The sequence below is a fragment of the Coffea eugenioides genome, chromosome 5, assembly GCF_003713205.1.
Source record: "Coffea eugenioides isolate CCC68of chromosome 5, Ceug_1.0, whole genome shotgun sequence".
In the NCBI taxonomy this organism is placed as follows: Eukaryota; Viridiplantae; Streptophyta; class Magnoliopsida; order Gentianales; family Rubiaceae; genus Coffea; species Coffea eugenioides.
The window spans coordinates 4,890,285-4,905,333 of NC_040039.1; the positions used below are offsets into that span (position 1 = coordinate 4,890,285).

Here is a 15,049-nt window from a genome sequence, read left to right on the forward strand (position 1 = left end):
GTAGTCAAGGAAGGGATGGGGTTCAAATTATCTCTGTCGTAGGGGCCGGGGGTAGTGGAAAGACCACACTTGCCCAGCTGCTCTTCAATAATGATAAAGTGCAGAACCACTTTGAACTTAGAAATTGGATTTGCGTATCAGATCCTTTCGACCAGAAAAGGGTCGCGAAAGCTATCCTTGAGAATGCTGGAAAAAGTTCTCATGAAGCAGAGTTGGATCCATTGATCCGACGTATAAAAGAAACTTTTTCCGGTAAGAGATTCCTTCTTGTCCTAGATGATGTCTGGACAGAGGACGACTCAAAGTGGAAACCTTTTCAATACTCTCTCAAGGATGGGGCTCCCGGAAGTGTAATCTTGGTAACAACAAGAAGTCATAGAGTGGCCACAGTGGTGGGATCGACTGATACTCACGACCTAGGCATGATCTCTCACTCTGATTGTTGGCTAATAATGCAAAGGATGGCATTTGCCAAAAAATCAGGGGACTTGTGCAAGAAGGTGGAAAGAATTGGGCAGAAAATTGCAGAAAAGTGCAAGGGGTTGCCACTTGCTGCAAAGACTATGGGAAGCTTGTTACGGTTCAAAGATACCGTACAACAATGGCAGAATGTTTTGGACAGTGAGATATGGCAATTGGAGGAAGCAGCCGTGGAACTTTTCCCTCATTTGTATTTAAGCTATAACGAGTTGTCCCCAGAGCTGAAACGTTGCTTCTCATATTGTGCTGTCTTTCCCAAAGATCATAAGATAGATGTAGAAGAGCTTATTAGGCTGTGGATAGCACAAGGTTATGTTCGCCCAAATCGAAGAGGTGAGCGCTTGGAGCTGGTAAGCCTTGAGTACTTCTACAATTTGGCAATGCGTTCCTTTTTCCAAGAATTTCAAAAAGCCAAAGATTTTCCACGTATGAGGTGCAAGATGCATGACATAGTGCATGACTTTGCACAATTTCTCACAAAAAGTGAATGTCATGTACTTGGTGGAATTGGAAGAAATTCATGCAGTAAAAGACCACGTCATCTAACAATTTTGGGAGGCGCTAAGGAGGAGATGTTTAGTTCTCGAGTCGTTGATTTGGGACGGCTCAGGAGCTTTTTAACTTTTCCAGGTGGAATAGTTCCCCAAAATCTATTCTGTAGTTTGAAGTGTGTGAGGACTCTGACTTTAAGTCATTGTTGGCTACCTGAAGTCCCAACCGAGATCGGAAGTTTGATTCATCTTCGGCACTTGGACTTAAGTTGGAATCCTTTCGTGGCACTGCCAGAAGCTATATGTGATCTATATTATCTGGAAACTTTGGATATCAATAATTGTGATAATCTTTCGTGCCTTCCTGAAAGGATTGAAGGCCTTGTACACTTGAGGCACCTTCTCAATGATATTACCTATGAATTAGGTCAAATTCCACAAGGACTCAGGATGCTGACGTCACTTTGTAGTTTGACTCGGTTTATCGCCAGGAGCAACTCTGATGATTTGGCAATTTTGAAGGACCTGAACCAATTGGAAATATTGGGTGTTGTAATTGAAGGAGAAGTAGACTTTGGAAGTGCAGAACTTGGAAAGAAGGTCAACATGCGTGAAATGTCTTTGTTCTTTAGATTCGAGGCCCACTTTATAGAAACTCCAAGTTGCATTGAAACCATGGAACCACCTCCAAACTTGGAAGAACTTGTGCTAATTGGCTGTCCAGGAGCCCAGTTACCCAGTTGGCTTGTGACGATGTCTCACGCCAATAATTTGAAGAAGCTATATATTGAGAACCCCTGCAATATCTCATCCTTGCGTGCCTTGTGGAAGCTATCATCCCTAGAAGAGCTTGAGCTCATGGTAGTGGAAAAGCTGGAATGTTTAGGTAAGGAATTCTTCGGAGTTACAGATGCTCTTGATACTTTGTCGAACACCGAGTCATCATTCTCAGCTGAACCAGTAGCATTTCAGAATTTGAGAAAATTACATTTTCGTTACTTCCTAAATTGGACACATTGGGAAGATTTAAGTGAAGATGATGAAAAAGTTGCTGTCTCTATCATGCCATATTTGGAGGAGCTAAAAATTTGGGACTGTGAAAAGCTTGAAGCTCTGCCACATCGCATCCTTAAAAAGATATCATCTCTCAAAATTTTGGAGATTCGACGTTGCTCCAAATTGAGGGATCATTACTCTGACAAAACAGGAGATGACTGGATAAAGATATCACATATTTCTCGAGTTGACATATCTAATGACTCCTCAGGTATGGTTATTCACACATTTTTTTAATGTATCTATCATCTTTGAAGTCAAATAATTGCTCCTTATAGAATTACAACAAACAAAGGCCTACTTTTGTTTGCAACAAACAAATAATTACTACTTGTAGAATATGACATGTGCTTAATAATGAATCAAGTGTTAACAGAGCCATATGTATAATGAAAATATGAAATATTCATTAATAGTTTAGAATTTTTTTTTTAATTGAGAAGATGCAAGTCATTAACTAGGAAATACAACACTAAATTTCTAACAATATCTAACTGTAAACTCTTGAGTTTGGAATTCCATTTATGTTTTGTCTTTTTATCCTTTTTTTTTTGGCTTTTGTCCTTTGTTTTCCAGATAATCCTCATTGATGGCTCAAAATGAAGCTACAGCAGAAGGCATTGGGGGATCAACCTCCACGTCAACTTTCCCTTGGGTTCATGTAAAATTTCAAATAATTGTAAACATGGTTGAAGAGGCACGTCCACTTGCTTTGTTCAAAAATATTTGAGATAAAAAGGTAATTGGATTGTAAATTATTTGAGATATTTTTACTGTAGCACTTTTTGTGATGTGATGTATGTGAGATAAAAAGGTAATTGGGAAGATAAAAAGGTGTGTTGGAAATTGTAATGATAATGTAAGCAAATAAATTTTGACAAATAATCCTCTATCCAAACAAACCATCATTTGTTGAAAGCGTCTGTAACCTTACCAATTTCCAGATTGAATTCTAATCGTTACACAACTAGTCTTTATTTCATCAAATTATTATTGTCCTAGTGTATGTAAGTTTGTGTAGATTTAAGGGTTATTATCACTTTACCCCCTTAACGTTCGATGCCACTATCAATTTCCCTCTTAACGTTATCTTTTAGTCACTTTACCTCCAAGACTAACGGTCAAATTTAACGGAGTTTGTTAATTAAAGTAAAAAGACAAGTTTAGCCCTTAAAGTTATTATCACTTTACCCCCATAAACTATAGTCTCATTATCAATTTACCCCATAAAGTTATTTTTTAGACAATTTATCTCACCATTAAACCAACTTAGCAAGTTAAAAAAAAATTAGAAGAAAGTACCCTCCACTCTGTATACTCTGTATAATAAAAACAATAAAAAATTTAGAGCGACTCTTCTCCTCTTTGGTATCAAGAAAAAAAGTCAAAATATTAATGTCTTTTTTCTTGACAATCTTATTAATATTAAAAAAATAGAAAGATCGAGAAGGGGAGGGAGAGAAATAGAGAAAGAGAGCTCAATTCTTTTTTAAATAATACAAATAAGAAAGAATTAAATACTTTTATTATTTTAAAATTATTTTACTTTACTGTTTACCACTAGATTTCAATCCTAATTCTAACAACCTTAAATTAATACAATAATGTTAGACTTTTCTTTATTATTATTTTTTTTACAAAATCTAATTTTATGTCTCCTTCTTTCCTATCTCTTTTTCTTTTCTTAGTATTAATAAGTGTGAAAAAAGAAATTTGAGAAAATCCTTTTATTTTTATATTTTTGGAGTGAAAAAAAGAAGAATAATCATTCCAAATTTTTTATTTTTAATTATATATATAAGGGTAAATATATTTAAAATTTTTTGACCATACTAGTTAGATTAATGATGAAGTAAAATGCCTAGAAAATAATGTTAGGAATTAAAGCAATTATATCACTATAATTTAAAGGAATAAAATAATAATAATAATATAATAATGCTATAGAATAAAAGGGTATTTTTGTCCAAAATTTTTTAACATGTTAAGTTGAATTACTTATGGGAGTGAAGTGACTAAAGATAACGTTAGGGGATAAACTGATAGTAATGATATAGTTGAACGGGATAAAGTGATATTAACACTAGATTTAATAAAGAAGAAAATTTGTACATTATGTTTATCTATACGGTGTATTATTGACAATCTATTATTAGCGCATCATTTTATGGTATTATTTATTAGATAACTTTTTTATACATTGCCAATGTAAAGATTTTTTATACAAGTAGGTTTAAATCATGCCACATAACATAAATTCAAATTTAAAATTCAAATCATGCACATGTGATATATATCCAAAATTGCTAGTATAAAAAAAATCACTACATTGTGAGTGTATAAAAAGTTAATCCTTATTCTAATGGTTAAAATTTAACAAGTTGACAAATTATTCTTTAGCTTGTTTCCTTTCTTAAAAAAATGTTTACAAAGATAATTGGAATAACAAAAACTAAGACTACAAAAATGCATGTACACTTAAAGGCACCAAAACTCATGATACTTTTATAGTAGTAGTAGCAGTGGTAGTTCCAGTAGTAGTATTTATTGAACATAAAATAGATTTTGACACATTAGTGTTCATTGTATTTATATTCAACTCCAGTAGTTGGTTATATTTTGATTCTTTCTATAAAGGCTGTTAAATCATTTAATCCATAAAACTCATATTTTAACAGTGAAATTGGGCAAAGCTAGCCTAATGACTTTCATAATTGAAGTCACTCTCTCTCAAGTAGACATTACCTGATCAAAAATTCATCTCTGAAGAAGCAAAATTGGTACTTCCTGTTCAGCTTCCAGAAAATCGAAATATGGAAGAATTCCCAAAGAAAATGCTACTAGATTGCTAGTTAAGTTACCAAGCTTGACAAGAAACTGGCACTAGTTTCACCAACAAGTTTGTTTACAAATTAACAAAAATCCACACAAACATCAAATTAGAAACCAAAGTAGTGCATGAGAGTATAGAAGAAACTGTTTATAAGGTTATAAAAATCCCAACAAATACTCCATGTAACCCAATGTAGCAAGGAATCAATCATTGCAAGTGTACAGGATGGCCCTATTCTGCCTGCTGAGAATTACAGCAGTACAAAGCTCTAGTGTTGGTGGACAACGCCTGCTTCCTAAAATTTCAGATGGTGTTCAAACAAAGAAGCCATTTCAATCTGCAATACAGCCCAAACAAGGAAACAAATTCATCCTTGGTATCGGACCATGAATAGACATTATTAGAGAGGAAAATGCAGATCAGAAACATTTATTTCCAAAATATGACACAACTCATTATTTTGTCAGACCCAAGATACAAAATGAACATCATGCCATTAAATATTCTATGACGGCAAAAACAGACTCTTCCTGCGAGAGTTTCTTACTCATAAGATCATGACCTAAAGAAGGACAAGATTATGAGCAATGATCAATCAGAATTTGATTTAGAAACCTACCGATAACTACATGCACTGTCATAAACTAGATGCAACTTGGAACTAATAAAAGCTAGATATTTTAGAGTCCTGCTGAGAAACTCTGGTTGGGAAACCACCACCATCACAGAGAGACCCACCAATGGTCGTTATGGAGTTCAACCCCTTATTTGCCTTCTAACTCCCATTTTTAACTCAAAAAATAATTTATTTTGGATGATCGATAGCTCACTGCTTAAGTAAGAAGGGTGCTTTCCAAGCATTCCTATTGGCTGTATTATACTAAATTATATTGAAAGAAGGCCAGTTACAAGGGCAAAACCCAGCAGAGATGGAGAAATTCATCAAATCTCCCCTTTCCAATGCAACCAAACCAAAAAGAAAAACAGAAAAGGTTCTTTATTGATGACATTTGATTTAAACGGAACACAAACCAGATACTATTCACGAAGCAAACAATTTGCCAGACAGCAAATAAATACTCCATGGAGTAAAATGACAAGAAAATGAAGAGACAAGAAAGCAACTCAACAAAATGAAATTGACTTACAGCTGTCAGCGCTGCTTCAGCACCTTTGTTTCCGGACTTACCACCAGCTTGATTGAGAGCCTGCATTTATCATAATGTAACTTTAAGAAATGGGGTACCAATGGGAAAATTTGTAGAATACTGGTAAAGATCAGGGCGACAATTTCCGTCAGCATAGAAATTTGACCAAAAATTACCCACAGGAAGATTATCATATTCAGCAACATGAAAATTATATGATGAACTCTTTTATGATTTTCAATGCAATAACTCCCATGAAAAAGAGTATAGGAGATCAGAAAAGTCAACCATGAGTTTTCATTGAGTTGTATTAAGCAAAAGAGAAATTTCATGAATTTACCTGTGCCATGTCATCACAAGTCAAAACACCAAATATGCATGGAACACCTGGAATTCATTGAAAGGAAAATTAAATATTTCACAATTAAGGTACTGTAAATGTTTTGAGACTGCATTCCACGGACAGAATTGTCTGTATTTGAAACACAAAAATGAAGTTATAAGTGTGCACACAACAAAGCAAGTTGATGATTCCTAAACACCTCAAGTACTAGTTATGAGGTATGTATCCGTAAGTTCCTACACTAAACAATTTTCTCATCTTCTGACATTTGAGAATATAAGAACCTCTGCTACTGTGTCTATGAGCACAAAATGGGAAAAACAGGCACAACCACTATGCAGTGCACTTATTACAAATCAGACAATTTCAAAGTGGTTCCAAGTTGCAATAAACCATGAACATCTTTCAACAACACAAGATGACTGCTTTTAACACAAAAAACATCTGCCAACTAGGCAAAAATTTCAATCACTGCTACCACCTATGGATCTGTAGTATTACACAGTTACCAATTTTTTATTCCTTTCTTAACAAAACTCGTTTAACTAAGCTACTGGATATCTAGCTAGCTAATACAATCAAATCTACCAAGGCTCCTCTAATGACTATTTCCCCTAGGGCTGAATTCATGCTTTTAGTATTTCAAGTTAGTAAGAATTGTTTCTCCAGATCATATAGTGGTTTAGATAGAAGCCATTCCTAGTATATGAAAACATCAAGATCAAGTAAACCTGCATATCATTTCCATTATGAAGGGCAAAAATATTATTACAGTTTGTAGGTTGACATTTATTGCTTCATTAGGTATTGAAATAAACCATACCCTGGGCTAGTAATCTATACGGAAATGTAGGCAGGATCTGGATAATTCTCTTTCTTGGAAACCTGACCTCTTCCTCTCCCCTCCAAACGTCTCAACAAATAGAAAGTAAGAGGGAAGAATAAAAGACATTGTATTTTACTTGCTTTGCACAAACTACATTTTCATATACAATAAAGAAAACAAAGTCACTTCTGATAATTATATAACTGAATCATCTCTCTTCTGCCCCCAGTAAATTAACCCTCATGCTTGGTATCCCAAAAATTTGAGAGTCAATAAGCGGAAAAAAAAAACTAGGTAAATCACAAAAATCTATTATAGAAAGTTTTTTTTCTTACACAGCATATGAGGAACAGAAATCTCATGCTGAGTAGTGTACTATGATAATGCATATATAAAAAGTGAATTAGCAAATGTGAGAGATATAATACAGAAAGTTACTGCCAACAGTGGAAAGATATCCAAATAGTATTTCATCATTTCTTTTTGTGTTTGACTGCATTAACATTGACTAACCAGAATTAAGGCTTGCAGACAGTACTCCGGATGCAGCTGAATTAGCCACAGCATCATAATGGGAAGTATCGCCTATAGTCTACTGGCCACAAAAGAATGTAACAGGAAAAAAAACACATTAACATTGATTCATGCACTGACAACTCGCACGAAATAAGGAACTAGTAGCTGGTAATGAAGCTGAATGGTACCATAATTCGATAATTAAAATGAATGAACTCAACCCATGAAGCCTCGTACAAATAACTGAGGATCTAAACGACCTACAAGATGTTTTAGCAGTCATTACATGTTTGTACTCTTTAAGAAAAATAAGATTCATAGAATCACTATTTTAAAGCAGAAGCATAAAGTTACAAAAGTTGAAGTGACAATTTGTTCCCCAAATAGAACATTATCATCCAGATGCTCTCATATCCAGATTCAGGTTTTCAATTCTTCAAATGAGTAAGAAGAAACATAACCACCATTTCTCTCCTTTTAGAAACTATAAGCAAGCTCTTATATTATAGCTCTGTCAAATGTTACTAGATGACTAGCCATCATCCAACAGCTAGGATCAAAAAAATATAAGTACAGGGGAAGAAAATAGGTCCACACATGTTTGTGTGCATGAGAGAGAGACAGAGATATATATATATATATATATAGAGAGAGAGAGAGAGAGAGAGAGAGACGGGGAGGGAGGGAGGAGTTTGAGAGAGAGAGAGCATGACCTTCTCATTATGTTTTAAGAGTCCAAGATCCACTTGTATCCAATTTAGAAAGCAGTATTCACACCAAACCCCAATCCCTCCTCTTTTCATAAGCACAATCAAAATTGTTTCTCTACTTCCAACTGAAATTTACATTTTCAATTTTTAGAATACGGGGTTCAAATGTGGAAGAAGAATTTGATAATGATGGTTGATTTTATCAAGTTTTATGTGAAGTTAGAGCCATCATCACCATTCAAAAGGTAGGAATTATATTACAATTAGTAAATACCAGAGAGTCCACTACTAAATAATCTAGAAGTATATTATCAACTCAAACATAAATCAGAATCACCATGACTGTTGTGAATTTTCATTGGAAGAGCCTTAAGTATGTGATTTTGTTAATGGCAGTAATGACCGAACTTTTCCCTATTATATTTGATGCCTTAGAAAATCTAACCCGCCCATTCTACCCTTTATTTTTTTTTCCGCGGGACAGCCAATACAATCAAGAAAGGGAAGGAAACGAGTGTAACTTAAGGTAATCCTGAAGCTCGCAAGAACAGTCAAAATGCAGATTAAGGGAAAACTTAGAAATCTCATTAGCAGCAATAAGAAACCAGTCCTAAGTAGATATGCTTGAAACAAACAACCTGAAATTAAGTAGCATTTCTGCAAAAACTCTCTGTGTCCTTCTATAATGGAAGTTACATTGCAATTAGTTGGAGCATGCCCTATCAATTGAAGATAATAAGACAGTCAACTTAAATCAGTATCTCAGGCAATAAAGAATCTGTTTAACAAACCATCAATGATACATTGGTAGTAGGAGGATTCTAGAACTTTAGAATGTTAAGACACCAGAGTATAGTCTTCAACTGATTAAACAGATGGAACTGGAGTTACATATGTTGCATTCACCCAATAATTGACCATAGAAATGGTAACTAAAAGTTGCCATAAGATCAAATTGTCTAATTTGCTAAGAAGCCTTAAGCACTCAGAACACGAAAAGGCACATAAAGAACTCAAGTGGAAGAAATGGCATCTCAAGCGACATGACTTACCAAGTGCCAGTCTCTACTAACTCCAATACATTCAATCCATAAACCTCTGCATAAAAAGTTCAGACATCCACCATGACGCTCGACTCCTGAATAACTTCCAGCATCACCTCAATATGATCTGAATATTTATCAATATCCAAAAGGTCCTCAATATAATGTAATGGCAAAGACCCTTCTGAATCTTTCCTACAGATTTCACATATAGGTCTTTTCCTAACCATTAGAGGAAATATAATGACCATAGAAATGTTTATCTCCTCTAATTATAAAAAATTAGTATGCATGACACTGAGGGCGAAGTAGAGTCCAAGAATTTAAAGCTTTCAGAAGTTCTCCCCTCCTAAAAAGCAGCAACCCAATCAATAGCATTAGCTGCATAGATGATGGCATAGCTCAAACTTAATCCTGTCTACTAATTACTTGGCACGACGAATATACCCCATATCTTTTAGGACACAAGTCAGATCTTCATTTAACTGATATAACTCCTCAGTTTTCTCATTAGTGTTATGCTCCATAAAGAAAAATTGAGCCTCCCTTTGAATTTCAATCATGCTATGACCAGGCTCCTTCTTCATCTCAGATTCATTCATCACACTCCTAAGCTCGGCTACATTATCCCACAAACCAAAAGAAACACAAGCATTTGATAAGACATATTTTCCAGCACTTTTGGGTTCCAACTCAAAGAAGTTCTTCACTGCAAGCTTTGCCAAGTCTATATCTTACAAGATCCAAGTCAAGCACCCCATACAAAAGGGTGCTCCTTACAAGGTGAACTCATGACAAACTCATAAGCATCCACTAACCTACCAGCACGCCCAAACAGATCAACCATAAATGCATAATGTTTTCCCTTTGGCTAAAGTACTCCCAGCCTCTGTTCACCAAACCTCCATGGTTACAAGCAGCAAGAACTGCAAGAAATGTAACATGGTTGGGACTAAAACCTTCATCTAACACCCTATGCAAGGATTCTATAACCTCTACCACTCTTCCTTGTTGTCCATATCCAGATATCAAAGCAGATCAGGTAACAACATTTCTATCTAAAAACTTCTCAAATACAAGATGCCCTACAGAGAGCCTACTGCACTTGAAATACATATCCATGAGAACACTATTAACTACAAGGTTTCCACAAATTTGGCACTTGATCTGCAAAGCATGGGCTTGCCTGCCCTGTTCCAGGATTGCTAAAGAAACACAAGCCCTAAAGATTGATGCAAAGGTATAATGGTCTAGTGCCAAACCATTTTTTCTCAGCTTATGGTACATGCTCAAGCCCACCTCTTCCAAACCTTTCTGCACATAGCCTGCAATCATCAAATTCCAGGAGACCAAGCTTTAAATTTGTAACTTATTGACAAAAAGAGCATGGTCTAGATTAAGATTTCTGATTCTACTTGAACCCCTGTGTGGCATAATATCCAAACAGCTTCCACTACTGTTCCTGAAAACAGTAATCCTTCAAAATCTCATCCAACTGAAGGGTAATCTCTCTAGCATCAGCCTGAAAACTGGGAATGTCATCAACGATGATTTAATTTGACAGCAAGAACAATTCTAGTTCCCTTGTTCTTCTTCAAAGAAGAGGAACAGGATGTGGAAAAAATTATTCATTCTAGTTGTATTAATAACAGCAATTACAATCACATAATATGCTCAAGTTGTTGTTTGAAAATCCCTCCCAAGAGTCTTACAAAAGACAAAACTTTAGCCTTTAGTCATTTATGATATATAAAAATGTTCACTAATTGACAAATAGTCTTCACTGGAAAAATTACTCTCATGGCCTTCATTGATACCAGTGGCGGATTTAAGGTGGGGGCTCTGGGGGCTCCTAAAATTTCTATAATACCTATACAATTTTGATATAATTTTAAGTGTGCCCTCAGAGTTTTCTTAGAAAGGATGTGAAAGAATTAGATGGTTTTCTAAATTAGTTCATGAACTAAAATTGTTTAATTACTTACATTGAGAAAAATATGTTTTGTGAAGTTCAAAATGAGAAGGCTATAAACCGTTATCAAAATATAAAAACTTGCCGTGAACAATTGTAAATAGTTTAGTTTATTTTTCAAATAAAATTATTATTACATTCATAATTTTGAGTTTGTCTTTTTTATGTTTTTCATGGAATATATGCATCATTTGTACTTGTTGGTGAATATCTATATATTTTTTTGCTTAAAAAACTAGAAAAAAGAGTAGGTAAAAAAAATTTAGTGTTGCTTTTCCCCCACTAAGAATTTTTTCTAGCTCTGCCACTGATTGATACCATTTACTTCAGCTATATAAACAATTATATACTTGTATCCATCCCTCACGCAGAACCCACATATATTTGTAAAAATTATACAGACTAAAAATAATTTTTTTTTGTTTTGTTGTACTAATACGGCAAGTTGTACTAATACGGCAAATTATCAATACGGCTCTTACCCAAGCACGTATAAGACAGCACAAAACCCACATACATTAGTACTTTTTGCTGTACTAATACAGCAATTTGTCAAGTTTTTATAAGTCCGAGCGTTCAGTTTCCACTAAGAATTTAACAAACTAACTAAAAAGTGCATAATTATATAATGCAGTTGAAGTTTGACAACAAAAAAAAAAAAACTAAAAAGTGCAAGATTATCAAGAATAAAAGCAACGCTAACCAAGATATGGTAATTAGTAAAACAATTGTGAAATTGAAAATTTAAAGAAAGGGGAAACTTACCTTCCATATACTGCTCTCGGTCTAATCCTCCGGAGAAGAGTGGAAGTTTTTCCGGCAAACATGGGTCCCACGATCACGTGAATTTCACCAGAAGAAGAATAAGCAGCAGCAGAAGTAGCTTCTGATTTCAAGCTTCGTATCTGGCAATGCTGATGACTAGGTTGTGGGTTTAGGCTTAGCAGCCAAAGATGGGCTTTTGATGGGGTGGTGGTGGCAGAAAAGGGGATTTTGGAGAACCCATTTGATTCTTGAAATCATCCATCAGCATCTGGGAACACTGTTGAATTTACTGGATTGTTTCTCAGGAGTGGAGCTGGGTTGGAGGGAGGGAGTAACACGTTACAGGGGTATCGGGAAAGGGTCCAGGCTTTGGACTTTGGATCTGAGCTTTGGCTCAATTAATAATTAATAGTTATTGAATTTTAATAAAATAAAAAATAACTAAAACGTAGGTTTATGGAAAAAAAATAGTAATATAATAAAAAGTGAAACAGAGAATAGCACAGAAAATAAGACAAAAGATTCATTGTAGAATTTTTAAATGTTATAATCTAAGGAGACGTTTGGTTTGTGGGTTTCTTGCTAAAGTATGAGTGCCAAAATTAATCAAAGTAGTACTTATTATTTAGTTAACGTTAATCAAAATCAGTTAATGAATATATACTTATTATTTAGTCAATGTTAATCAAAATCAGTTAATAAGTATGATAGATTCATTCTTTGAGTTTGTGATTAACTAGTTCATTTTGTTCAAATTTAGGGATTAATTTAGAGATTAATTTTTCCTATATTGACAGTGTACACACTGTCAATTTTGGATGAATGACAACTAAGTAAATTTTGAATTTGAAATTTAATTTTTGAATATGTATCATGGATCCAACAGTGATAGTGTATACACTATTGATGCACATAACATTTACTCTTAATTTATTTGCAAATTCTAGACACCCATTGAATTGATTTGATTTGGTTCTTTGCAATAGTTTGTGCTATCCTCTTGTTTATGTAAAGATTATTCAAAACGTATAATGCAAAGATTGTTCTAGGAATTTCTTGGAACCATATAAATTAATTTTTTTTAATTGCTCTATGAATTTACTTCTTTCTTTACTGAATGTTTAGACTTTGGAGATGCCAAGGATTTTATGATGTTAACCACTGTAAGAAAAAGGAGACCTCCTAAATAGGTGCTTTGAAGTTCCGGTTAGCTGAGTATTGGCAATTCCTATTTTTGTAGGGAGGGTCATACGTTTGATGTGATAAAAACAATTTAATTAGAAATAAGAATTTTTCTTATTATAATTTGTACCTTATCCCTGTGCACATACAATATATATGAAAGGTGTTTTCCCATCTATTTTTTTTGCTAAAAATGAAGAAGGGAGAGAGGTTGAGGAAATAAGTTTGTGGGGGGATATGATGAACTTCTACTTCCTTTTCTGTTTATCCTTTTTCATCCTGTTAAATTTGTTTTATAATTTCTTCAATTTACAAAAATATTCAATACTACATATTTAAAAAAAAAACACGTTTTTTATTTTTTTTAAACATATTAAAGAAATTTTGAAATGGTTTCATGATATTATGCACTCCACTCAAACTTAATTATAATATGCAATTTCAGCGGGATTCTTCTTTCTAACTTTCACCTATTACGCTAAGAAGAGGGAATGTATTATTTCAATGTTTCCAAAATTTTTATAAAATAAAGTTAATTTTCGGTTAGAAGGTACTATATACCAGAATTAGAACAACAGATTAAGACCACCAAAAATCCCAATCATGAGCAAATAAATTTAGACAATCACTCAGCTTCTTATATTAATATTCGATTGTAACATTTCCAACAACTAATACGGTAATTTGATTATCTTTAATTATCTTATGTACATTAAGAAATTTTCGCTGTGCTAATTTACTAACGCGAAGTGTTTTTTTTTCCCGCCTCAGTTTGGTAGCTGCCTTGTTATTTACTTACTAGCAAGGGCAGAGATGAAATAATTGTGTTAACGGACATTTCTTTTAGGAATTTTGGTTGTTGCCTTTTAAGTTTGGTTGATTAATTGTTCAATTACAACTACTGAAGGTTACATGGGATAGATCTTTGATTGAAAGCTACAGATCGGCGGACAAGCAAGCATTCAGCATATCGTGGACCTGGATTCCACACAGTCCATGGTGTTTTCACATCGGTATTCAACCCACAGTCACATATTGGAGGTATTGGATTTGATCTTGGCATCTTCTTCCTCGCTTCTTCTACCTTAAAGCTGCAAGAGAGAACTCTCTTTTGATTGAAGTAGATAAAGTTGGTGAGAGAAAGAGATTATTATGTCCCTTTAATTTTGGTTCTGATGCTTCAATTATAGTTGGACAAAAATGCCTTTTGATTCCGGCTTGACTTATTGTTAAAATGACCAAAAGTCTTAAAACTATATACTTTTAATTGTTTAAAGGCCAATTAGAGACAACATTTAGATCAAGGGCCAAAACTTAACAACGATGATTAGTTTATGGGGTTTATAGGTTTTAGCTCTTATTATTTAGATTATCACAAGTACAAGAAATTAAATTTACTACAAATATGGAATAAAAGTAGTAGAACTAACAATAGAGATCTCCTAGGATTATGGAATTCCTAACTATTCTTACATGTGAAATTATTAGTTAAATGATTATTATTACCTTAACTAGTTATGGCATAATTTTTAAATATACGTGATACACACTTTTGCAAGTATACCAACCATATTTATAACTACTCCACGTCTACTAATATGATATGAAACTAACTATAGATTCATTAGATTCTATGAAATTATATGGATCAAGCCACCCAAGTCACAAAGGTGCAATCCTACAT

The 15,049-nt window shown here is 34.1% G+C and overlaps 2 protein-coding genes and 1 pseudogene across 2 annotated transcripts; 1 reads left to right on the forward strand and 2 right to left on the reverse strand.

The window, feature by feature from the left end:
* The first annotated feature begins 358 nt into the window (after positions 1 to 358).
* Positions 359 to 2,800, forward strand: LOC113772148 (putative disease resistance protein RGA3). The gene is made up of 2 exons (XM_027316714.1): positions 359 to 2,238; positions 2,604 to 2,800. The coding sequence occupies exons 1-2, from the start codon at positions 423 to 425 to the stop codon at positions 2,615 to 2,617; spliced, it is 1,830 nt and encodes a 609-aa protein (XP_027172515.1). The 5' UTR covers positions 359 to 422; the 3' UTR covers positions 2,618 to 2,800.
* A 2,079-nt stretch (positions 2,801 to 4,879) lies between these two features.
* LOC113770210 (6,7-dimethyl-8-ribityllumazine synthase, chloroplastic-like) lies at positions 4,880 to 9,005 on the reverse strand. Its single transcript, XM_027314615.1, has 5 exons — positions 8,407 to 9,005; positions 7,691 to 7,769; positions 6,349 to 6,395; positions 6,009 to 6,068; positions 4,880 to 5,197 (listed from the first exon to the last, which is right to left on the reverse strand). The coding sequence occupies exons 1-5, from the start codon at positions 8,494 to 8,496 to the stop codon at positions 5,156 to 5,158; spliced, it is 318 nt and encodes a 105-aa protein (XP_027170416.1). The 5' UTR covers positions 8,497 to 9,005; the 3' UTR covers positions 4,880 to 5,155.
* A 794-nt stretch (positions 9,006 to 9,799) lies between these two features.
* LOC113771053 lies at positions 9,800 to 14,428 on the reverse strand (annotated as a pseudogene).
* Between the last annotated feature and the right edge of the window lie 621 nt (positions 14,429 to 15,049).